General features: G+C 38.9%; 1 protein-coding gene across 2 annotated transcripts in view; it reads left to right on the top strand.

Annotated features, from left to right (window-relative positions):
* LOC104588291 (mediator of RNA polymerase II transcription subunit 15a-like) overlaps window positions 1-26015 on the top strand; it is a 159107-nt gene that overhangs the window by 88582 nt on the left and 44510 nt on the right. For both annotated transcript variants that reach the window (XM_088892198.1, XM_088892197.1), the window contains exons 7-11: window positions 6333-6407; window positions 6569-7951; window positions 9157-9609; window positions 20181-20372; window positions 20456-20544. In XM_088892198.1, the coding sequence (XP_088748324.1) occupies window positions 6333-6407; window positions 6569-7951; window positions 9157-9609; window positions 20181-20372; window positions 20456-20544 (2192 nt within the window). The remainder of the gene's footprint in view (window positions 1-6332; window positions 6408-6568; window positions 7952-9156; window positions 9610-20180; window positions 20373-20455; window positions 20545-26015) is intronic.

Genomic DNA, 26015 nt, shown 5'->3' with positions numbered 1-26015 from the left:
ATTCAGTATTTAGCTATGACTCTGTAGCCGGGAAGATCTTACTAGTAGTTTATGTGGATGACATAGTCATAATTGGCAGTGATAGAGTTGGGATTGATAGATTGAAGACTTTCCTACAAGATCACTTTCAGACAAAAGATCTTGGGAAGTTGAAGTATTTCCTGGGTATAGAAGTTGCTACATCAAAGCAAGGCATAAACCTCTGTCAACGGAAATATGTCCTTGACCTGTTGGAAGAAACAGGGTTACTAGGTGCTAAACCAGCTGAAACTCCCATGGAACTGAATGTGAAATTGGGAAGTGACATAGGTGAATTGTTTGATAATCCTGGAAGGTATAGAAGGCTAGTGGGAAAACAGAATTATCTAACTATCACTAGGCCTGATATCTCATTTGCTGTCAGTGTGGCAAGCCAGTTTATGCAGAGTCCTTAGGTACCTCACTAGGATGTAGTTCTTAGGATTGTGCGGTATTTGAAGAGGGCTTCGGGTCGTAGGTTACTGTACAAGCCAGGAGGTGAGATCTTGAAATAGTTGGATACACCGATTCAGACTAAGCTGGCTCTGTATCAGATAAGATCCACTACAGGTTATTGCACCTTTCTTGGAGGGAATCTTGTGACATGGAAGAGCAAAAAGCAGATTGTGGTAGCAAGGAGCAGTGCAGAAGCAAAATACAGGGCCATGGCAAACACTGCATGTGAACTAGTGTAGTTGAAGAATATATTACAGGAAATCGGGTTCTCAATAAGAAAACCCATGAAGCTTTACTGTGACAATCAGGCTGCAATTCACATCTCATCCAACCTAGTTTTCCATGAGAGAACTAAACACATAGAGGTAGATTGTCACTTTGTAAGGAAAAGGTCATCAATGGTGTGATAAGGACAGAGCATGTGAGAACAGGTGATCAATGGGCAGATTTGTTCACAAAAGGGTTGAGTTTAGGAAGGGTGAGCTACATATGTAACATGCTGGGATTATATGATATATATTATCCAGCTTGAGGAGGAGTGTTAGAGTTGACTAATCAGGGGTATTTCAGTCTATCCATCTAAGTAATGTATTGTTTCTTCTTTCTCCATAACAAAGAAACAATCACTCCTTTTTAGCCTCTCTGTGAATCTCCTATTGATTGGTGAGAAACCTGCAAAAACCTAGGCATTGAAAAGGAGAAAACTGGGTTGGTCTAAACTAGATTATATTGGCTTTGATACCATGATAAAGTTCGGATTGAAACCACGACAAGGGAGGTCGGTGACAAAAAGAAATTCTTGTCTGAATACCTGCTTGGAAGATTTGAAGGTGAAACCCCTTCGCTATAATTCTTGTGCAAATACCTGCTTGGAAGATTTGAAGGTGAAACCCCTTTGCTATCCTTGGTGGAGAAATGGGCTATGAAAGAGTGGTCTCTAGTGGGGGTCTGGAAATAATGAAACTGATTCAAGACTTGTGCCTATTCATATTCACCTTGGTAGAGAAGGCTTGACATGTATCCAATTCATGGTTCAAAATATCGATACAGGGCAATATGCCGGTAGGGCATATTAGCCTGTATTGGTATTGTTTTTTTTTTAATTTTTTTTTGAATCTGGTTCAGAGGAGCCGGTCTACCCCTTGAACCACTTGCCTACCCGAAACACCCCCTGTAGGAGTGTATCGGGAAGGCTCCAGTATGATACGTATTGACTGATACATGCCGATACATAACGAAATTTCGAACCTTGATCCGATGGAAAGGGTAACTTGTTAGGTGGAAGAGCCATTATGCTAGACTAGTGGAGAGGCAGTGTGGGATGTTATACAAATGAGCCCTTGGCCTAGCTGGTTCTAGAGGACAGTCTATTCAAGGATTTTTGGCTCCCCTTTGCGATTATGGTGCCCAAAATTGATAGAAGCCATTGGAGATTACTGTGGGGGATTTATCCAAATGGCTGACTCAACATTGGAGATCGCCACTTGTGAGTGGGTGAGAATCCAAGTTTGTTGGAAAGGTGGTATAGTGCCACGAATGATGGGAATAGTAGTAAGGTATGCCATGTGTATTGTCACGATTTGGCTGGAACTAGATCTAGGAGCTCGTCCCCTTCTGTCAAAGCTAAGAAATGCAAAGACAATCTTAAGAGAAGAGGTGATAAGGAGATATGAGAAAGGAGAGATGAATGCTTTTGCAAACCCACTACAAGTTGATGACGAGCAAATAGCAGCATTATTGGATCTTTGGCATCGAGTTTTCCAGAACTTGAAGTGTTAGAACGGGACGAGAAGGCTGACAAGAAAAGAAGGGAAAGACACAACAGCTATTAGATCAAGTCAAGGGTGCTGAAGTGAGATTAGAAGAGAGTCGTTTGATCTTTGATGTGGTAGAAGATATTCAAATGATGGGACAAAAGTTCAAATTCCAAATTTCAAATTTGAATGAAGAGGACATGTGATGGGGCACTAAAAGATATTTTAAGGAGTTGATAAAAGATTGCATGTGAGAAATGGAAATTTCTAGGCCACATGCCAAGGGCCTATAAGATCAAATTGACTTGAGTTGTGGGTCTATTTGAGGAAGTAGATAAGAAAACACCAATGGCCTTTTAACAAAGATCAAACTGAAGTGGGGAGAAACCTAAGAGAACTAAACCGTATAGTCCTCTTGATGGTAAATGCCCTAATCCAAGAGTAATCAAACTTAAGGAAAGGAAGAACTGACAATGGAGACTAAAGCCGGCCATGGTGGAAGAAAAAGAGAAGAAACTCGAATTGGGATTTGCTCCTCATAGAGCACTCCCCACCGACCTTACAACACATCCCATCGTGTTGGGAACATCTCTCCATGAATAACAAGTATAGGAGATGTTCCGATGTACAGTTGGGACATGCTATGAGGTTGGTGTGAGGAGTGTCCTGTGAGGAGCATATTCAAACTCAAGGAACTCATAGATGATGATGCAACTTCATATGTAGGCTCAATGGAAGAGTCACCACCAGTGGGATTATTTGGCGGCCCTAAATTTAAAGGTGGTCCTAGCCATCTAGTGTCTCCATGAGAAGATTTGGCATTGGTAGAGAAGGAGGAACCCTGGTGACTTCAAGTATATAGAATCTCTAGGGAGAAGACGTAATACCTCTACAGGTAGTGCTTCCTTAAGTCCAATTTGTCTATAGGTAGAGGGATCTTTGTCGATTACAGAGTTTCAAAACATGTTGCAAAAATAGACAAACAACTGGCTTGGGAAAAAAAATCAAGGGAGGATGGAGATAAGTGCCCAACAAAACGATAAATAGATCGAGATATTTCCTTAACCAAGTTGGGCAGAAGAATAAGTGATGTTGGATTGGGTTTTGTCAAAATATCTCAATTTTTGAGAGTTTCTGGGGGTGTCCTTTCATGGACATGTAGAATAGATGATTAATTGCTATTGAGCAAAGGTCTTTGTAAGATTGTGGAAGGGCCAATGCAAAGGTAAAAAACACTTGAATGGTAAACACAAGGAGATACTTAGAATTACTTGGGGATTAAATGATAATGTTGGAAAAGCGGAGGGAGCTACGAGTAAGAGGAAGGGGAGATAAATACTTACAAATTGATCAAGATGAAACTAATGTCCTGGAATGGTCGTGGTCTTTGTTTGGGAAGAAGGGTTCTAATAAGCTCGACTCAAACTTCATAGCTTTGATTCCTAAGAAGAAGGAGGCCAAGTTCCCAAAGGATTTTAGACCCATAAGTTTGGTGGGGAGTCTCTATAAAATAATAGCAGAGGTCCTTTTTGGGAAATTGAAATAAGGTGTTACCTTTAGTAATTTCACACTTTCAAGGTTTGTTTGTTGAAGGGAAGTAGATTATTGACCAAATCTTGGTGGCTAATTAGTGTGTAGCAGAAAAAAGAAGAGCAAGGGAAAAGGGCTGATTTGCAAATTGGACCTAGAAAAGGTCTATGATTTAGTGGATTAGTCTTTCCTCCTTGAGATTCTAGATAAGATTGGCTTGGGTGAATGGTGGAGATTGTGGATTAAAGGTTGCTTAAGCTCAGTGCACTACTTGATTTTGGTCATAGAGTGGCTAGAGAATTCTTCCTATAAAAAGTAGGTTTGAGACAAGGAGATGCTCTAATCCCTGTTCTTGTTTACTTTGGCTGTAAGGTGCTAAGTAGGATGATCATAAAGGCCGACTAGACTAACTTGATTAGAGGTTGGAGGGTGGGAAGAAACAAGGTGGGCATAGATTATAAAGGCAAAACTGGTTGCAAGGGTACAGGTGGGTATACATTGTGAAACATAGAGTTGATGGGAGCATAGAAAGATAACAAGGCAAGACTGGTTGAAAGGGTTTACACAAAAAGAGGGCATAGATTACAAAGAGGCCTTCACCCCAGTTGCAAAATTCAATACTATAAAAATTTTGTTGTTCCTGGCTGCAAATTTCTCATGGGAATTACATCAACTTGATGTGAAAAATGCTTTTCTCAATGGAAACCTGTAGGAAGAAGTCTTTATGGATCCACCTCTGGGATATGACATGAAAAGTAAGGTTTTCAAGCTGAAGAGAGCTTTGTATGGTTTGAAACAATTGCCTTGGGAATGGTTTGAAAGGCTGTGCAAAGCAATGAAAGTTGTGGGATATACTCAAGATAGTGCAGAAAACACCTTGTTTTATAGGAAGAAGGGAAAGAAACTAACTGCATCGATTGTATATGTTGACATGGTAATCACTGGAAATACTCTGGAGGAAATCAAAGGCTCAAGAACTTCTTGGCTTCAGAATTTGAGATCAAAGATTTGGGTCCCTTAAGATATTTTATTGGAATAGAAGTGGCAAGGTCTAGTGAAGGGATATATATTTGTCAAAGAAAGTATGCACTGGACTTTCTATAAGAGAGCGAGAAATTGGGGAGTAGACCGGCAGATACTCCTATAAAGCTGAACCATGGACTTCATGAAGTAAATGAGGATGCCTATCCTGATAAAGAAAGGTATAAAAAGATTGCAGTTAAACTTCTCTATCTATCTCTTACTAAACCGGACATTGCATTTCAGTTGAAAGAATACTTAGATATATAAAGTCATGTCCAAGAAAAGGCTTGTTGATCAGAAATAATGATAAAATGGAAATTGTTCTATATTGATGCAATTAAGGAGGCTCTGTTGGTGATAGGAACTCAGCAACTGGGTATTGTACCTTCATTGGAGGTTGTAGAATTATTATGGCTTCGAATTCTAATGAAGGAATTGGGTGTTGAAGTTGTTGGACCTATCAAGCTCCATGACAATCAATTAGCAATTAATATAACACATAACCTTGTTCAACATTACTGGAGAAAACACATTGAGATTGATTTGACACTTTGTTTGAGAGAGAATCATTTCTTCTGACGTGTATTCCTTACATTCCTTCTTGAGGACAACTTGTTGATGTGCTCTCTAAAGCATTGCTGAAAGCTAGGTTCGTTAAGTTTCTGGGCAATCTGAGCATGATAAATATCTATGATCAGCTTGAGGGGCAGCATTGTAAGCACTGAGTTTTCTGGGCCCAGCCTATCTATTTTATATATTGCAGTCGTGTATTGTATTTGTGGGTTTGGGATTCTTATATTTAGTTATATATTATTTTTTTTTTTTTTTGTTCTACAGTCTGTTAAGGGCACATGTAATTTTTCACTGTTTTTAAAGCTAATATAAAACCTAATGTGACCTGAACAGCATGTAATAAAAGCTGCCACCACTTCTTCAAACTCTCTTCTCTCTTCAAGCTCTGAATACAAATAACCATATCCAGGAGGAGAATCCATAAACACTTCCTTATGTAAGTCTCCATTCAAGAAGACATTTTTGGCATCTAGTTGATGTAGGTCCCAAGAAAAATTAGTTACGAAAGACAACAAAACTCGTGTGGTGTTTAGCTTTGTTACCAGTCTTGTTTTGTATCTTTCATCTGAGCCATCTTCTTTATGCTTCACAGTATACACCCATTTACACCCCACAGCACTCATTTCCCTCTGGTAGATCCACTAATTCTCAAGTTTTGGTTTTCAATAAAGCCTTCAATGCTCTAATACCATATTTTCTGATCTGCACCTGTTTTAGATTAGAAAGGAAGAGGAACAATGGAGAAAACTGAAGGAATGAACGGCAGCAAAAAGTATTCTGGCCAGCCCTAGAATTAGTATTTATATTGGATGCTAATTACACATAAACGTACAATTATTCCCCTCTTTAGTTACACCACACAAACAAATAATAAAAGACCCAAATGGGCCCAATAACTCATTAACTCTAAGAGAGAAATAAACAAAACATAAAGCTCAGCTCATGTCAATCACTCATTATGACAGTCTTATATTGCAGGCACAATCCATTAAGGAAATTTACTTACCAGATATCAAAGTATTGTACCAGAAAATCACTGCAAATTTGCAAAAGGTAATTAACATTTTTTTTCCTTTTGCTTTTATATCATAAATTAATGTGAAAATCAAAGATATCAAATTATCAAAAATGAACCAATATGAAGAAATTTACCAATTGTTTCTCATCATTTTGTCTCCATTTCTGGTATACTTTGTCATTTTATCACATTACAGCAAGACTCTCTTACACAGCCACCGAAGTCAGAACAAAATAGCAAGTTAAAAACACTTAAGATCATGCTGGATTCGTTTATACATTTTTTGCATCTTCCAAAGAGTAACATTGGACCTTCAGATAAAGAGAAGCTGGATAACTTTGATAGAAATATTATTGGTCTTCTTAACTCCATGAGGGCCAAGAAGCATGTCTCTGGAAACCAGCAAGGACAGCAGCAGCTTCGTCCACCTTGTGCTCAGTCACACACCATGCAGCAACAGCAGCAGCAACTACAATCTCAAATTCATTTGATGCCGCCTCATGAAAAACGGATGAACACCCAGATGCAACCAATGAACTTGCAAAGTTCTGTGACATCCATAAAACCAGCTGCTGTAACAAGCATGCGCCATGGTTCCATTCCTCAATCAACCAGTTTGGGTTTTCCAACTGCACAACCAAACATGACAAGTTCACTTCAGAATTTGGAGTCTGGACAAGGAAATGCGCGTAGTTCGTTGCAGCAAAGAGTTATTGGATCTCTGCAACACAACACTATGATTACAACTCAGCAGGAAAACATTAACTCTGCATCACAAGGCCCTCTGATGTTGCGTCCTAAAATTTATTCCTATCAGCCAAGTTCTTATATGCTTCAAAACCAACAATTGAGGCAACAACAAGAGCAGCAGGTTATTCAGACACAACAGCTGAAGCAGCAATGTCAACAGCGCCAGGTGCACCAGCAATTGTTTCAGCAACAGAAACCTCAGAATCTGCAGCAGCAGTTACACCAGCAAAAGCAACAGCAACCTGTAGGGAACCACATGTCACTCCATCATATTAATGATGCTGATGACATGAATATGAAACAAGGCATGAGTGTTAAATCAGGAACATTTCAGAAGCCCTACATGGCAGGTCAGCACTCAGTTTATCATAATCAACAGAGAAAACCAAATGCTTCCATTCCTATTGCTTCTCCCCAGCTCCTTCAAGCTACATCCCCTCAAATTTCACAGCATTTTTCACCACAAATTGACCAGCAAAATTTGCATTCTCTGTCAAGATCTGGAACACCTTTACATTCTGCAAATTCACCTTTCGTTGTTGCTTCTCCTTCTACTCCCTTGGCGCCATCTCCTATTCCTGGGGATCTTGAGAAACAATCTCCAAGTGTTTGTTTGCTTTCAAATACTGGAAACACTGGACAACCACAAACAGATATTACACCGTCCCAAGGCCAATCCCAACTTCTTTCCATTGCCACACCTGGCATATCACCCTCCCCCTTGCTTGCAGAGTTTACTGGTCCAGACATTGATCTGGGTACTACATCCACTATTAGTTCTGAAAAATCAGGTGCTACAGATCGGCCTCTAGAGCGCTTAATTAAAGTGGTTAGTATGTCTGCTTTTATGTCCATTCTCTTTCTTGGGATGAACTTCCAATTCTAGCTATGCAAATGATAAATTTCTCCATGTTATTTTCTTTATAGAGAGATAAAGAATACTAAAAGAAAATATCATTAAAGAAAATAGAAAAGAACATCTACTAAAAGGAAAAAATAGAAATAACTGAAGAGACTAAAAGCCTACTTATATAATATATATATATATATATATGTATATATGTATGTATGTATGTATGTATGTATGTATGTATGTATGTATGTATATATATTAAAAGAGAATAAAAATCAGATCTAAGAGTTGCTTGATTCAAATCTTCAAAATCTCGAAGGCTGAAGAAAAAAATCCATGATAAGAGGCCCTATATTACCCACTTCTACTATCATTCCCTTTTTCCTTCAAAAACTTTCTATTTCTTCCCTTACGGATACCCCAGAAAACTGCATATGGTAAAACATTCTATCATAACTTTTTGTTCTTTCCACCAGATAAATGAGGCTACATAGAAAAACCATCTTGAGGATGAGCGGGACTGAACATATTTGCCCAGACAGAGCAAAGAAATATGACCATATAAACTCTTCTTGATTGAAGCACATGATATAAAGAAATTCCAATAAACATGGAAATGCCTCCACCCTAGATATGGATTTCTCAAAGTTCATTTGGAGCCACTTTATTTCTAATGCTTTCATCATAAGTGGACTTCCACAATAAAGGATCTTAGGATGTTCTTCTACCACATTTGCACCAGGTGATGAAGGCAAAATCCTTGAGGCTTCTGACCTGAGGAACATATTTGTACACTCCACTTCTTCCATCAAGCAAAGTTCTAAATGTTTGCATCACCTGTTCTTCTCTTCAAAACACTGATTCAGTATCAAATTTCTAGATCTCAACCTATACAATCTTGGACATAGATCCACATAACATTGCTGGCTTACACAACCCATTCTCCACATACCTAACTATAGAACCTTCACCTTCCAAAAACTTATTATGTGCAAGGAATTGCTGAAAGTTTATTGTTCCCTTCCATAAGCAAGCTCCATAAGAAGTAGAAACCTCTCTAAATCCAACTCAAAGAAAATGGGCATCTTTGTGGACCTCCTTGACCCAATGGGAATCTTTGTGAAGTTTACTTTAGTTTAATTGTCTGTGTGCTAAATATCTTTGATGTTCCAACTTTTCAGGTTAGATCTATATCATCTAAAGCATTGGGTGCTTCTATGGGTGAGATTAAGTCAGTTGTTAATATTGATAGAATAACAGGGTCAGAACCTAGCAAGGAATCCATACATTCTATTAATGAGGATTTGGTGGCAATGCAAAAGCTTCATTTGCAAAGAAGAAAATTCTTCTCACAAGATGTCATATTTCAATGCCTTGATACTTTGGTGGTTGAAGCCTTTGGTTGCAGCAATGATGACCAACCTTTGAGTCATGTGAAGAAAATAGATTCTGTTGATCAGGTCATGGAAGACAAAAGGTATGCAACAAATAAAATGAAACGTCAGACAAGTTCAATGCCCTTGAATGATGTCTCATCGAGCATTACAGATGATGATTTCGAGCAGTCACACTCTCTGGAAGTGTGTGAGTTCAATTCAACTGCGACATCTAGGATCAAAAGACCTAGAATTGAGGTATGATGTTTGTTGTTATGCTTTGTTCTATGATATTACAAGCTATTAATGAAGTTGTCTATGTGGTTGCATAATTTTGTTGTCTCTAGTCATATAAAGAAGTTTCTCCTGACCATCAAACCTACTATTTGAATCATGTCCACAATATCAGTGATATTTGGTGAAATCTCCCCATTCATCAGGGATCGATTCAAAATATCAAAATTTTTTCCTATTTTTTGATAAAAAAAGCTGAATGTATTTCATTAAATAAGTAAGAAAGAACACCAAACTGCCAATCAAGGTGTTCAGCAGGCCAATGAGTACAAAGCAGCTTTTATCAAAAGAAGCCTAAAAAGCAGAAAAAAAAAAGAAATAGGAACAAATCTGTTGCAGATTACAACCTGGCCCCAAGTAGCCCCATTCAAGGATATCCCTCCCAATCCTATCTCTTGCCAAAGAATCAGCCACCCTTAATTGCACGGGATCTGATCCTGGGTCCTCATCCAGCATATAATATTTTGGAAATCACCCTCAACTTCCATATTCCTCATTCCCTGCAGAATCATTAGTTTTAAGCCTTGAATCCCGAAGAGTTTGCATGGTTGATTGCATTGGGCAGTATTTTAACTCAATCCTATTTCATTAAAGTCTTTTCCTAAAGGAATAAATGAGGATTTGGTGATTGGATAATAATTGACTTGCTATTTTGATAAAATATCACTGAAACTTTATGATATTTGATTGAAGTCTTTTCCTAAAAGAATAAATGGGGATTGACTTACTATTATAGAAGGGGATTCAAAACGAAGAAGCTGGATAGTGGAATCATATAGCAATGAAAGGAAGAAATTCAAATGGTTGACACAAGACATGGAAATAGTGGTTTAATGTGGGCCATGTTGGGCCCACATTTTCGTGCTGCCCATACTGTATTGGGTCGTGCCAGCCTAGCAAGGCTCGTATAGGTTAGGGGTGGAGCCCGAGATGAGTTGGGGCCTCGGACTGGGAAAGGCCAGGCTGACCTGTATTATTCCATTTCAAAAAAGTAAAAACTCAAAAAATAATGAAAAATTGATGGAAAAAAATGACAAATTCAATTATTGTAGAAACAATTTGAAAAAAAAATCATCTTAACATTTTATTCTATACGAATAATCAATTCATACAATCAAAATATAAAATGATTAAATGAAATTGAAAAAAATTACAATGAAATTGAAAAAATGCTATAACAAAATTGAAAATAAAAATATACAATGAAATTGAAATAAATTACTAATAACTTATAAGGTACAAATAAAATTGTAAAATTCAAAATTTAAAATAATCTAAAAAATTTTCTTCTAGTCTTACTTTCCTCTTCTCCTGGTGATACATTGGATGGCGTGTCATGCCCCCCTTTATCTTGTAGTATATCTTTTGCATCCAACCAATCTTTGAAACAAATGCACATCTACAATGTTTCATCTATCATTTGACTTCCCTTATCTAGCAACATGTTTCTTGTACTAAAACAAGATTCCAATGCTATTGTGAACATTAGAGGGGTTAGTTGATCACGTGCCATAGCAGCAAGAACGGGATAATTATTTTCTTGAGCTCTCCACTAGGCTAAAATATCAAAGTTTCCTATGTTGGACTGTAGAGAGGATGAGGGCTAATTTTGTAATTTTACCTTCTTTTATTTGGTTCTTTTGTATATCTCTTTGTAAATTACTGTACATATTTTACACTTGTAAGGACAGAACTGTCCATTCTCACATTAATATATAAATATCTTTTTCTGGGTGTGTGGGACTGTACACATCCATCCATTTTCATGTGACTCTCTTGTCTCTTCTCTTCTTCGACTGAAACTGACATGGTATCAAAGCAGGTTGCTCTCTGATCTTATTCTTGCTTCTTTATCACTTTCTGTGGGTAGTAATTTCATCTCTCTACTGAGATCTACTGAACCCTTCAACCGGTGGAGTGTATAGGGTTTTTTTTGATCAACCCTACCTACTGTACAGATAAAGTTCGAACTCCGCATGAGAGATTTCACTAGATCTCTCTTGGGAGATCTCAGATCAGGGCCAAACTTCAGATCTGGTGTCGCATAGACCAGATCTATCTGCCGTACAAATATCTCTTGATTTGGTGAAGTTTTGATCCTCTTCCTTGGGCAGCTACTACTTATAGTTTCCTTTTTTGGACTGTTGATTTTTCAACTGAGGTTTCAGACTTTGTTTTCTTACTCTAAGGGTCTCAGTGATTCCTGGTGATTATTATCTCACTCTCAAGGTATTCCTCTTGACTTCTGGTTATTGTTATAGTCTTTCTTTGGTTTCTTGACTGAATATGGGATCTGAAAGGAGTGACATCATATCTGTGAAATTCGATGGAACAAACTATGCTCTCTAGAAATTCCATTTCCAATTATTTGTTGAAGGGAAGGGTATGTGGGGCTATCCGGATGGTACCACAGCCATTCCTGATGCTACAGATGCTAAAGGGCTGAAACAGTGGAAAATCAGTAATGCCCAAATAGTTTCCTAGATATTAAGTTCAATTGCTGTTGACGTAGCTATCCATATGAGGGGCCTGAAAACTGCTAAGGAGATGTATGACTACCTTGAGAAGGTATATCAGCAGTCAAATACGTCCAGACAATGTCAGATTGAAATGGAAAAATTCTCATATACCCAGGGGGAGAGAAGAATACAGGAATATTATGCTGGTTTTGTTAATCTATGGACAAAATATGAACTTGTTCATCTTGGGGCCACAACGATTGATTATTGTGACAACTATGAAAAGGCATTTCGATCAAAGGAAGATCATGCACTTTCTTATGCACCTTAGACCCGACTATGAGTTGATAAGATCTAGCATACTCAGCAGGGAAGATGTGCCTGACCTGGACACCATATTGGGTAAACTATTAAGGGAGGAGACTAGACTATACTCTCAGTCCTCCCTTAATAGCAAGAAGAAACATGGACATGATACAGTTTTTCTAGCTATAAATAGGTAGATTAATCCTATTCAGTTCTAGGTTCAAAGTATGTAAGAAGAAGAAGAAGAAAAAGAAAAGAATAAGGGTTCGGCCAGGAGAGAAAAAGTCACCTAGCCCAGCCGACTCACTTTGTATTTATAATGTATAATCTGAATTACAAAAGACAGTATTGTCCCTTATTAGAGATGGGACACATAACTAAACTTCAATAAAACGGACCATTCACTTTTTATTAGATAGAGAAAAGACCAAAATACCCCTAAACTATCGACTCTAACACTCCCCCTTAAGTTGGAGAATATATGTCATATAGTCCCAGCTTGTCACATATGTAATCTATGTAATCTACTCTGCCCCGAGACAGCTCATTTGTAAATAGATATGCCCACTGGTTTCCTAAACTCACATGAGATGTAGTTTTTTTTTTTTTTTTGATCAATCATGAGATGTAGTTATCACTCCACTGATCACTTTTTCTCTTACAAAGTGGCAATCGACTTTAATATGCTTTGTTCTCTCATGGAAGATTGGATTAGAAGAGATGTGTACAACAACTTGATTATCACAGTATAACCTCATGGGTCTGTCAATTGAGAACCCCATCTCTTGTAACAAATTCTTCAACCATACTAGTTCATATGTAGTATGAGCCATAGCCCTGTACTCAGCTTCTGCACTACTCCTTGCCACCACTGTTTGTTTCTTGCTCTTCCTAGTTACCAGATTGCCACCAAGGAAGGTACACTATCTTGTAGTGGACCTTCTGTCTGACACAAAACCAGCCCAATCAGCATCTATATACCCTTCTATCTCAAGAATTCCTCCACTTTTGTATAACAGACCACGACCTAGCACCCTTCAGATACCTAATTATCCTTATAACTGCTTCCCAATGAGGAACCCAAGGATGTTGCATAAACTGACTCACCATATTTACAACAAATGATATATCTGGCCGTGTGATAGTTAGATAGTTCAATTTTCCCACCAACCTCTTGTACCTTCCAGGATCATCAAACTCTTCACCTGCATCAATACTCAACTTAGCATTTGGTTCCATAAGTGTTTTGGCTGGTTTGGCACCTAACAACCCTGTTTCTTCAAGCAGGTCAAGGACATATTTCCTTGACATATGTTAATTCCATGTCTTGACCTTGCAACTTCTATTCCCAGGAAGTATTTTAGCTTACCTAGATCCTTCGTGTGGAAGTGATCCTGTAGGAAGTTTTTCAATTTGTCAATCCCATTGTTGTCATTGCCAGTTATGACAATATCGTCCACATACACAACTAGCAAGATTTTCCCATCTTTTGAGTCATGGTTGAACACATAATGATCTACTTGACACTGTTTCATCCCAAAGTTTTTCACTACTTCACTGAATCTCCAAAACCACGCACATGGAGATTGTTTCAGCCCATAAATTGCCTTTTTAGGTCTACAAACCTTACCATCCTCCCCCTGAGCAACAAACCCTAGTGGTTGCTCCATATATACTTCCTCAATTAGATCACCGTGCAAGAAGGCATTCTTGATGTCAAGTTGCGAGAGGCTAGTCATACATTGCTGCTAATGAAATCAATACTCGAACTGAGCCAATTTTAGCCACAGGAGAAAATGTCTCCATATAGTCAACACCATACAATTGAGAATATCCCTTGGCAACTAACCTGGCCTTTAATCGTTCCACACTGCCTTCTAGAAGATACTTCACTGTGTAGACCCACTTACACCCAACAACATGCTTACCGGGAGGGGGAGTAGTAAGTTCCCACGTGTGATTGTGTTGTAAAGCAGATAATTCCTCTTCCATTGCTTGTCACCACCCTGGAGAGGTAAGAGCTTCCTGGATAGTTTTGGGAGTGGAAACAGAGGATAGCAAGGATATAAAATGGCGATGGGAAGAAGAAAGGTGAGCTTCCATTGCTTCGGGTCGACGGTTTGACTGTTCGGTTCAAACGAACACCCTGTTCTGACAACAAAAATTAAAAGTAAAAAAATGACCAAAAACCATTTAATGGGTCGACAGGTCAATGGTTTGACCGCTCGGGTCAATAGGTTATTGACCGACTCAATAGTTTTTGTCCAAGGATCGGGTTTGGGGTAAAAGGGAACCAGTTGCCTAGACAGTTCCCGGGCCGAACAATCTGCCCGTCTGGGTCAATGGTGGTTTGAAAACCATGGTTTGAACTCTGAAGTATCTATGTTATGCTGGGAGGACTACTTTTTCCAAACTTTCAGATGTGATTCAAACCAATAAAATTAGCAGAATGTTTTAGATTAAAGCAAAAGAAAGTAAGGAAGAAGAGGAAGACAACAAGAAGAAGAAGAAAGATTGGAGAAGAAAGGAGTTCGTTAATCTCCTCTTTTCCCCCACTAATCTTTTAATAAACTTACTTAAGTTACAAAATTTACAAGGTTTCCCTTAAGTAGACATCCACATCAGCACTATACTTAGAAAAAATAAACAAGAGCTAAAGGCCCAATAAGAAAACATAACAAGAAAGAACTAATAAGAAAGACACTAATGGGCTAGGGCCCATTCAGCCCAATCTCTCTACAATTCCCCCTCAAGCTGAGTATAGATATCCATCATGCCCAGCTTGCTTATATAGTGAACCAGCTTTCCTTTAGGAATACCTTTTGTCAAAACACCAGCCAACTATTCTTCAAAAGCAACAAATGGTAGATAGTGTTATGGGCCCGGGAATAGGATCTTGTCACGGGTCGGTCCACGGGGAAAAGCTGCTGTTTTCCCTTATTCCTCCCCTTCCTAGCTGAACCTATCTTGGCGTCCTAGAGGGTGATTTGTCCAAGAGATCACTGAACTCTCCTTTTACTCTCTTTCTTGACTGGAAATTTTGATATCCTTATTCAATAATTTCAGCTCCTTAAATAGGAGATTACAAGAGGTAAGAGTCCTCCTTGTAGGAAGACTCCTTGATAACTAAACTGCTTACAGATAAGATAGATAAGACTCCTAGATAAGACTAACTAAACTGCTTACAAATAAGATAGATAAGACTCCTAGATAAGACTCCCTACTCAAAAAGGATAAAAACTCCCTAAGATAAATCAGACTCTATACTAATCCTTATTAGAACAGATAAGATAAGAATAAGAAAGCAGATAAGATAAGGATAAGGTAAGATGAACTGTGGCTAGCTAGATAATCTGATGAGGGTCCCACATTACTGCTGCTGCCGGCGGCGGTACTTCTTCCCCACGAATGCATCCATAACAGATAGACTTCTCTTGAGGCAACCCTCTCTCATATAAAATGCCTGTCAACTTCAATGTGCTTAGTTCTGTCATGTTAAATAGGATTATGTGCAATGTTGATAGCAACCTTGTTGTCATAGTATAACATCATTGGCTTCTCACAGTCTATACCCAATTCATCTAAAAGTGATCTCAACCACAAAAGTTCAGAAACTTCATGTGGTATTGCCCTGTACTCTACTTCAGTTGAGGATCTTGCCACTACACACTGCTTCTTACTCCTCCATGATACAATGTTCCCTGCTACCATAGCACAGTAACCTGAAGTGGACCTCCTATCATCAATACATCCAGCCTAGTCAGCATCAGTGTATGCTTCCAGCTTCATGTGTCCATGCTTAGCAAACAAGATACCTTTCCCTGGAGTCCCTTTTAGATAACATAGAACTCTCTCAGCAGCTGTTAAATGTGTATCTGTAGGAGAATGCATAAATTGGCTGATTATACTAACTGCATAGGAAATATCTGGCCGAGTCATGCAAAGGTATAATAACTTCCCGACTAGTCTCTGGAACACTCTCTTATCAAGCAATAGTTCACCTTTAGTAGCTGGTAACTTATGATTTAGGTCTATAGGAGTAGAAGCAGGTCGAGCCCCCAGTTTGCTAGTCTTTGCAAAGAGATCAAGAACATACTTCCGTTGAGAAATGAAGATACCATCCTTAGATCTGGCAACTTCAATTCCCAAGAAATATCTGAGTTCTCCCAAGTCTTTAATTTCAAACTCAGTGTTTAGAAAGCTTTTGAGATGAACAATTTCCCGAGTATCATTACTAGTAACCACAATATCATCAACATAGACAATCAGAAGGGTCATAAGGAATCTCTCCTCTTAACAAACAAAGTATGATTCGATTGAGTCTATACGTACCCAAAAGCAACAAGAGAAGCCCGAAATCTGTCAAACCAGGCTTTAAGAGATTGCTTAAGGCCATAAAGAGACTTCTTTAGTTTACAGACCTTTCCTTGCATCTCCTTCCCATACACCCCTGGAGGTAAAGACATATAGACCTCTTCATGTAGGTCCCCATTCAAAAAAGCATTATTTACATCAAACTGATGAAGAGGCCAATCAAAAGCAGTAGCTAAAGATAGCAAAACTTGAATTGAAGTCATCTTGGCTACTGGGACAAAAGTTTCTAAGTAGTCAATACCATACATCTGGGTATATCCTTTAGCAACCAAACAGGCCTTATATCTCTCAACAGTACCATCAGAATGATACTTATTAGTGAACACCCACTTACAGCCAACCGGTTCCTTTCCCTCAGGCAAATCCACAATTTCCTAGGTATTGTTCTTATGCAAAGCATGTAGTTCAGTCATCAAAGCACCCCTCCATTCTGGTTTTGACAAGGCATCTGAGACAGATCTAGGAGTCACATGTGTGGAAACAAAGGCAAGGAAGGAATAGTAGGAAGGGGAAAGAAGGTTGTAGGACAGGTGTTTGGAAATGCAATGAGTTGTACATTTCCATTTGCCTTTGCGAAGGGCAATAGGGAGATCAAGGTCAGGGAAGGTATCCGAAGTGGTAGAAGAGGGCTGACCAGTTACCTTAGTAGTGATGGGAGGAGCAAGAGGCACATTTGAAGGTGTGGAAACAACTTTCATGTCTCTGAGTCTTTGTCTCTGGTACCACCTCTGGATAATAGGATGGGAAGGAAAAGTATGAGGATAAATAGGAGGAGGAGGGGAAGTAAGGATAGATGACTCGACTAGAGGAGACTCTATAAAAGATTCAATGGGAATTGGAAGAGGAACAGATGGTGACAATGCAAACAATTCCTCTGAATGCTCCCCCTCAAGAGAAGTACCAAAGAAAGGAATAAACTCTACAAATGTGACATCTTTAGAAACAAAGCGAGTGCCACGAACCAGATCAAAACAGCAGTACCCCTTCTGTGTGGAGGCATATCCCAAAAAGACACACTTGTGTGCTTTAGGCTCAAGCTTATGTCTTTAATGACTATGAACATGAACATAGCAAGTGCACCCAAACACCCTGAGAGGAAGAGAAAAGAGATCCTCATTTGGGAAAAGCAAGCTAAAGGGAGTTTTAAACCCCAGAACCCGAGAAGGCATTCGGTTTATCAAGTATGTAGCTGTAAGAACATCACCCTAAAACTTAACAGGAACATGGGAAGCAAAAAGAAGGCTCCTCGCAACCTTAACCACATGTCTATTCTTCATTTTCTCCACTCCATTTTGTTGAGGAGTGTAGGAGCAGGAACTCTGATGAATAACTCCAAAGGTATCAAAGTAGGAGGAAAGGCTCTTCTCAAAATATTCCTTTGCATTATCAAATCGGAATATTTTGATTCGAGTGTTAAACTGGGTAAATATAAGCTCATGAAATTTTTGTACAATATTTGGTACTTCATCCCGGGATTTCATAAGGTAAATCCAGGTGTAACGAGAGAAATCATCAATGAAAAGAATGAAATATTTGTAACCCTCCATAGCAGGTAAATGATATGGCCCCCACACATCAGAGTGCACAATATGGAAAGGAGAATCAAATATTTTATTACTCATTGAAAAAGATTGTCTACAATGTTTTGCAAGTTCACATGACTCGTAATGAAGACTTGGTTCCACCTATCATATTCAGCACTTCCGTTCTTCGGTTCCTTCACTCTCCCATTGATATATCATATTTTCCCCCTAGCAGTGATGAAGAGTTTTATTCCCCTAGACCACTCAAGGTAGTTCAAACCATCAAAAGGAATAACAGCCATGGGGAAATTCATATCCATTCCTCCACTCACTCCATTGTGGCTCCCTAAAATCTCTGAAGTAGCAGAATTCTCAGACGACATGGTAAACACAAAGTTTTTTTTTTTTATCTAAACTCTTAACTTAGGATCCCTCCTTATATTGACAAAAGCTCCACACACAACAATTCGGTTCTTGACTTAATCTGAGCACAAAAAACAGCACCAATTTCCAAAGAAGAACTATGACGAGACTGATTTTCAGATCTGCATGAAGAACAGTCCCAGCCTACTGGTTTTCCAGTAAGTTCGACCACAGCATTAATCAATAAGAGAGATCCTATCACACATGAAATCAGACTAACGAGTAGAGAAAACAGGTCATCTGTGACTTACAGTCACCTTTTCACAGGTACAGGATCACACGATCCAACAAATAAAAGAGGTATAACCCTCACAAAAGTCTGCCGACATTTAGTGGTTTGGATTCATTTGTTCTCCACTTGGTACACGACCAAGGAAAGAGATAAAAGAAGAAAGAAAACTTTAGGGTTGTACCAGTTGCAGATCTGATTTGATCAGCCCAGATTCAATCCTCTGTTTTGCCCAGATTCAGTAACTTGAAGAGAAAACTTGGTCGCCCAGATTCAACAGCCTTGCTCTGATACCATCTTGGCAATAAATCCGGTTGAAATATGAGGAAGTAGAGAAGAGAAGGGAAGAAGAGAGAAGAGAAGAAGAAAGAAAGGAAGAAGAAAAGGTTTGGAGCAATGGAATAGTTTTGGCGGTGCCAGCTTCTATTATATTATATAGGGTGGCAGAAATAAGAAGGGAAAAGACTCTTGTGCCCCTGCTGTAAGTGAGTACAATAACAGAAAATAAAAAAAGGCTTTAACTAGCCAAACAGACCCTAACACAAATAACTAAATTATTTCAACAGCCCTTAAGTAGGCGTCCACATCAGCACTATACTTAGAAAACATAAAAAGAGCTAAAGGGCCATAAAGAAAAGGCCCAGTAAGAAAACATAACAACAAAGAACTAATAAGAAAGACACTAATGGGCTTGGGCCCATTCGATCCAGTCTCTCTACACTTTCCTACTTCAATGCACACCATTCTGGTCCCCTTCAATCATTCTTCTAAATTTTCAGTGTTCACATTCACTGTAGTTATGTCATTTAAATCAATTACAAGTAAAAACAATTTCAATTGACCTTTTCTTTAGCATCTAAAGGGATACTCGTAGGTTTCTTTGGTTTATTTGCTTATGATATTCAGTCAGAAATCATTATGATTCATGGAAATTGGAATGGATTATTGCACAATTTGTTTTAGTGAATTACAGCCTGATAAATAAATTCAGGGAGAGGAATGTGCCTAGAAACTTGTTTGGTATTAAACATTCCCATGCATTAACTCCCTAAACTTGCATAAGTATTTAAGTTTGTACCTAGTTTATTGCTCTAGTGGTCTTAAGACATTAAGAGGTTGAAAAATTAGTAGATTTAATGTTTAGTCACTGCCATTTTTTAATTATTTCCTTTTTCTCTTCTCAGTTCTGTTTTCTAGAGAAATAATAGTCTTTTGTTTCAGGCCAACCATGCACTACTAAAAGAAATCAGGGAGATAAACCAACAGCTAATAAGTACTGTGGTTGAAGAGGATACCATCCCAATTATAGGTTCTGACACTGATGAAAGTGGTGAAGGCACCATTGTCAAGTGCTCGTTCAGTACAGTGGCTCTGAAAGTGGACTTTATACCAGACTATCCATCATCACTAATGGTGCATTCCTTGAGACTTGCAAATATTTTCACCACACATTTATTGTCTATTTGCTTACTCACTTTTTGGTTATGGTTATGCAGTCACCAATTCTGCCTCTACGATTGCTTGTTCCCACAAATTATCCAGATAGTTCCCCAATACCCTTAGACAAGTTGCCTGGTGAATTGAGGTGAGAGTTATTTTTTGGTTTTCCTTTCAGGAACTTAAAATTTAACATGAAGCAGATCTCCACCCACCCTAAGTATATTGAGATCCTTGGTGTTGGTCCCATAATTTCCCTAAAATTCAATTCCATTAAGCTACCCTATACAAGGTTTAAAATGTTAGTGTTCGTGGAAATGTCTATCATCCAAATATAGGAAACATGTCAGAAATGCTGTATGGAAATATTGTGAAAATTATAGACAAAATAAAGCTAAGAAACTAAGGCTAATAGACAAAACAATATGATGTAGTTGTAAGATTCAGGGTTGAGTTGACTAGAGAAGAGAAGAGGAAGAAGAGAAAAAAGAGTGTGTTACTGTCCACATCCTCATACATGATATTTATAAAAGCCCTTACTTCATCGCCCAAATACAAATAAATGAAAAAAGACCAAAAAGGCCCTACATTACACATTCTCAAAACTCCCCTTCAAGCTGAGCATAGATATCTATCATGCCCAACTTTCCATAGTTCCTAACAAACTTTGGCTTGTGAACTCAGTGAGAGAATAAGCAAGTTGGTCCTTTGGTCTCACAAAGGGTAGGCATATCTATTCATTGGCTATTTTTCTCTGATAAAATGTCTATCCACTTCAATATGTCTTGTATAGTCATGCTAAATTGGATTATGGACAATGTTTATGGATGCTTTGTTGTCAATTGTCACAATAGAGTCTTATTGGGGCATCAGCTTGAATGCCCTATATTCTTCTCCATGATATCACATTGCCTCCAACTAAGGAAAAATAGCCAAATGTAGATCTCCTAACATCAATAGAACTTACCTAGTCTACATCTATGTAAGCCTCAATCTTTAGATGCTTGTGGTTGGAGTATTATATTCCTTTACTAAGGTGTCCCCTCAGATAGGTAAGAATCTTATTAACAACTCGCATGTGAGAAGTCTTGGTCTCATACATATATTGGCTCACCACACCCGCTACATAAGATATGTCAAGTCTAATCAAACAAAGACAAAAAGGCGATCAACTAATCTCTAATAGACCCTACTATTTGGAAGAGCATCTCCATTAGTAGTACTCAACTTGTGATTAGGTTTAGATGTGAATCAGTCCTCTAAAACTGATATAAACTTGGTTAAAATTAGAGATAAAAGAAAAAGAAAAGTAGAGAACAGCAGCACAAAGGAAGAAGATGGAGAAAAGAAGAGGAAGAAGAAGAAGAGTTCGAATTATCTCTTCTCTCCCTTCTCTAATCCTTTTGTTAAACTTCATTCTTTAGGCTAATTACAAGTATGCCCTTAAGTGGGCGGCCAGCTAGGCAGGAACATAAAGAGAACTTATAAAAAGAAATAACAGGCCCATAAAGATAGGCCCATTAACAAACAAATAAATAAATAAAACACTACAAGAAAAGATACTAGGGCCCATTTGACCCAGACTCTCTACACTCCCCCTCAAGTTGAGCATAGATGCCAATCATGCCCAACTTGCTTATATAGTGTGTCAGCTTCCCTCTTGGAACTCCCTTGGTCAAAACATCAACCAACTGTTCTTCTGAGGCGATAAATGGCAAGCAAACTTCTCCTGAATAAAATGTCTATCAACCTCAATGTGCTTAGTTCTATCATGTTGAACAAGATTATGTACAATGTTGATAGCTGCCTGGTTGTCATAGTAGAGCGTCATTGGCTTCTCATAGTCAACCCCCAATTCTTCTAAAAGTGATTGCAGCCACAATAATTCTGACACACCATGTGCCATTGCCCTGTATTCTGCTTTAGTAGAGGATCTGACAACTATAGATTGTTTCTTACTCCTCCATGAAGCAATGTTCCCTCCCACCAAAGCACAATAACCCAAGGTGGATTTCCTATCATCAACACATCCTGCCCAATCAGTATCAGTGTATGCTTCCAGCTTCATGTGTCCATGTTTGTCAAATAGAATTCCTTTCCCTGGAGTACCTTTCAAGTAATACAGAACACTTTCTGCAGCAGCTAAATGTGTATCTCTGGGAGAATGCATAAACTGACTAATAACACTCACTGCATAGGAAATATCCGGCCAATTCATGTAGAGATATAACAACTTCCTAAGCAATCTCTGAAACACTCCCCTATCAGATAAAAGTTCACCATCTGTAGCAGAAAGCTTATGATTAGGACCAATTAGAGTGGTGGCTGGTTTAGCACCAAGTTTACCAGTCTCTGCAAGGAGGTCAAGGACATGCTTGTGCTGAGAAACGAAGATACCATCCTTAGATCTAGCAACTTCAATGCCCAAGAAATACCTGAGATCTCCTAAATCCTTGACCCCAAATTTAGAGTTAAGAAACTTTTTGAGTTTACTAACCTCCTAGGTGTCATTACTCGTGACCACAATATCATCAACATAAACTATTAGAAAGGTCACCAGAGAGCCACTTCTTTTCAAGAAGGTATGGTCAGATTGAGTTTGTGTAACCAAATGAGATAAGAGCAGCCCTGAATCTCTCAAACCAGGACCGAGGAGACTGTTCGAGACCATAAATGGATTTCTACAGTTTAGACACCTTCCCTTGCATTTCCTTTCCACACTCTCCCAGAGGCAAAGGCATATAGACCTCTTCATGTAGATCTCCATTCAAGAAGGCATTTTTAACATCAAACCGGTGGAGAGGCCATTCAAAAGTAGTAGCAAGGGACAACAAAACCCGGATTGAAGTCATCTTAGCCATAGGGGCAAAGGTTTCAAGATAGTCAATACCATACATCTGAGTGTAGCCTTTAGCAACCGGCCTGGCTTTAAACCTCTCAATAGAACCATCAAAATGATATTTAATGGCAAATACCCATTTACAACCCACTGGTTCCTTCCCTTCTGGAAAATCCACAATATCCCAGGTATGGTTCTTATGCAAAGCATCCAATTCAGCCATCATAGCATCCCTCCATTCAGGTTTAGATAGGGCTTCTGGTACAGACCTGAATATCACATGGGAAGAAATAGAAGCAAGAAAAGAGTAGTAGGTAGGGGATAAAAGGTTATAGGACAGGTGTTTAGAGATACGATGGGTTGTACACTTCCGCTTACCCTTGCGAAGAGCAATAGGAAGATCAAGGTCTGGGAAAGAAGTAGATGGGTCAGAGGAAGGTGACTTGTTACCTCAGTAATGATGGGAGAAGCAAGAGGCTCTTCTATAGGAGTGGAAACAACTTGTCCATGTCTGAATCTGTGTCTTTGGTACCACCTTCGGAGAACAGGATGAGGAGGGATTACAAGAGGAGTAGGAATAATGGAGGTAGGCCCAATGGGAGAAGTGGACACCTCATCAAACGACTCAAAAGGAACAGGAAGAGGAACTGTTGGAGATATAGCAAAGGATTCCTCAGATTGTTCCCCCTTAGGAGGAATACTAAAGAAATTAGACTCAGCAAATGTGACATCCTGAGATACAAAGCGGGTGCCACTAATCAGATCAAAACATCTACTTTTGGGTCTTACTTCCCTTGAGTCCTACAACCAAGAGAAACCCTAGGTTTGAACTTGCTGAGTTCCCTTACACTCCTAGGTCTTCGCTGCAGCAACCCAGAAAAAGAAAAAAGAGAAGATGAAAAGGCAGCAAAAGAAGAGAGTGCACCGGCTGAAACCAGGAAGGAGCTAATGATCCAATACCATGTAAACTGAGAAGCTGAACTCGAACTAGCAAAGAAGAGAATGAAACTTCTGAGATGCAGAGAATGTCGAACTGTACTTCTAGTCGACCATGCCTTTATTTATATATAAGTGAAGTACAAAGTAAAAGAAATTACTGGGATACCCCTAATTAGTGATGGGACACCCAGAAGACTTAAGACATAAACAAGATTAGGCCCATTAGCAAAGGCCTAGTTACAAGATAAGTTTAACATAAGAATGGGCTAATAGGAATTCTTATTAGCCGAACACACTCAAGCATTCTAACATATCATTCTAACAACCATAGTCAAGCTAGATGGAACTAATTATCTGGCATGGTCACAATCGGTAAAGATTTATATATGTAGTAGAGGAAAGTGGGGCTTTATCTCCGGGAGCAAGAAGGCTCCCCCAGAGGATGATCCATCCTATGAGAAGTGGATGCAAGAGAATTACACTGTTATCGGGTGGCTTGTGAACTCAATGCAGCCACAAATTAGCCAACACTATCAATGGATGAATTCAGCAAAGGGAATCTGGGACAGTGTTGCAGAAACCTATTCCCAAAAACTAAATGTGGCTAGAGCTTATAAATTGAGAAGTGATGTGAAGAATTTAAGACAGGGGGAGAAACCTTTAGCTGTATACTTCTCAACCCTGAAGTCTTTGTGGCAAGAAATAGACTTAATAGAAGCTGTAACCTGGGACACCACCAATGATGCAGAGACCTACAGGAAACTGGTTGAAAGAAACAGGGTGTTTGAGTTCTTAACCGGACTAAACCCAGAATATGATATCACAAAACAGAATATTTTATCCAAGGAGAGTGTCTCATTGTCACAAGCATATGCATTGGTGAGTAGTGAAGAGAGCAGAAGGATTGTCCAGGTTCAAGGGACTGGTATAAGTGATCACTTTGCTAATATGGGAGTGAAACCCAAAGGAGTTGCAGGGACTTCTAGTGGCTCTGGGAAGAAAGAGGTTGTATGTGAGTATTGCAAGAAGCCAAAACACACCAAAGACAAGTGCTGGAAACTACATCCCGATCTTGTTCCCCTTCGGTTTCAGAAAAAGCATGATAGTAAAAGGGCAGGGAGTGCAAATGTGGCTGCTGGTCCAGATAGTGGCAAGTACCATACTGAAGAGATATCTGCTTGTGCACAGTTAGCAGCCATGAAAGCAGAATATGAAAAGTTTGGGAAGATGATCAGTCATCTAGAGGGTGTGACTTCTTCTTCCAACCCTTCGGGGAATTCAACCTCTTCTACATTTGCTCATTCAGGTATAAGGGCTTCTGCCAATCATGCATCCATATCAGGTAATCTCAAGATCCCTTGGATTATCGATTCAGGTGCTTCTGATCACATGACCAATCTTTCTACTTTGTTTGTTTCATATGACTTGTTTCCTGGACGTGATAAAATCACCCTAGCTGATGGTTCTCTTGCCCCTATTTCTGGCAAGGGAACCATCAAGGATACAGATTCTTTGTTCCTACCTTCTGCCCTTCATGTACCTAGACTAAATACAAATTTGTTATCTGTAAGTAGTTTAACTAAGTCATTAAACTGTTGTGTAACCTTCTTTCCTTCCTACTATGTTTTTTAGGATCTAGAGTCTCAGAAGGTGATTGGGAGTGGCCATGAGGCAAATGGAATATACCTGCTTGATACTCCAGGACAATGCCCTGATCAACCTGGGAATGTTGCTTTTGGGTCTGTTTCTTTAGAATCTATTAGTCGAATTATGTTATGTCATTTTCGTTTGGGTCATCTTTCCTTTTCTGCTTTGAGTCTTTTATTCCCTGAACTGTTTAA

Source organism: Nelumbo nucifera, chromosome 7 (genome assembly GCF_055504915.1).
Source record: "Nelumbo nucifera cultivar China Antique chromosome 7, China Antique-T2T, whole genome shotgun sequence".
Taxonomy (NCBI): domain Eukaryota; kingdom Viridiplantae; phylum Streptophyta; class Magnoliopsida; order Proteales; family Nelumbonaceae; genus Nelumbo; species Nelumbo nucifera.
The sequence above is the reverse complement of the archived record's forward strand: the minus strand, read 5'-3'. Positions and strand labels throughout refer to the sequence as shown.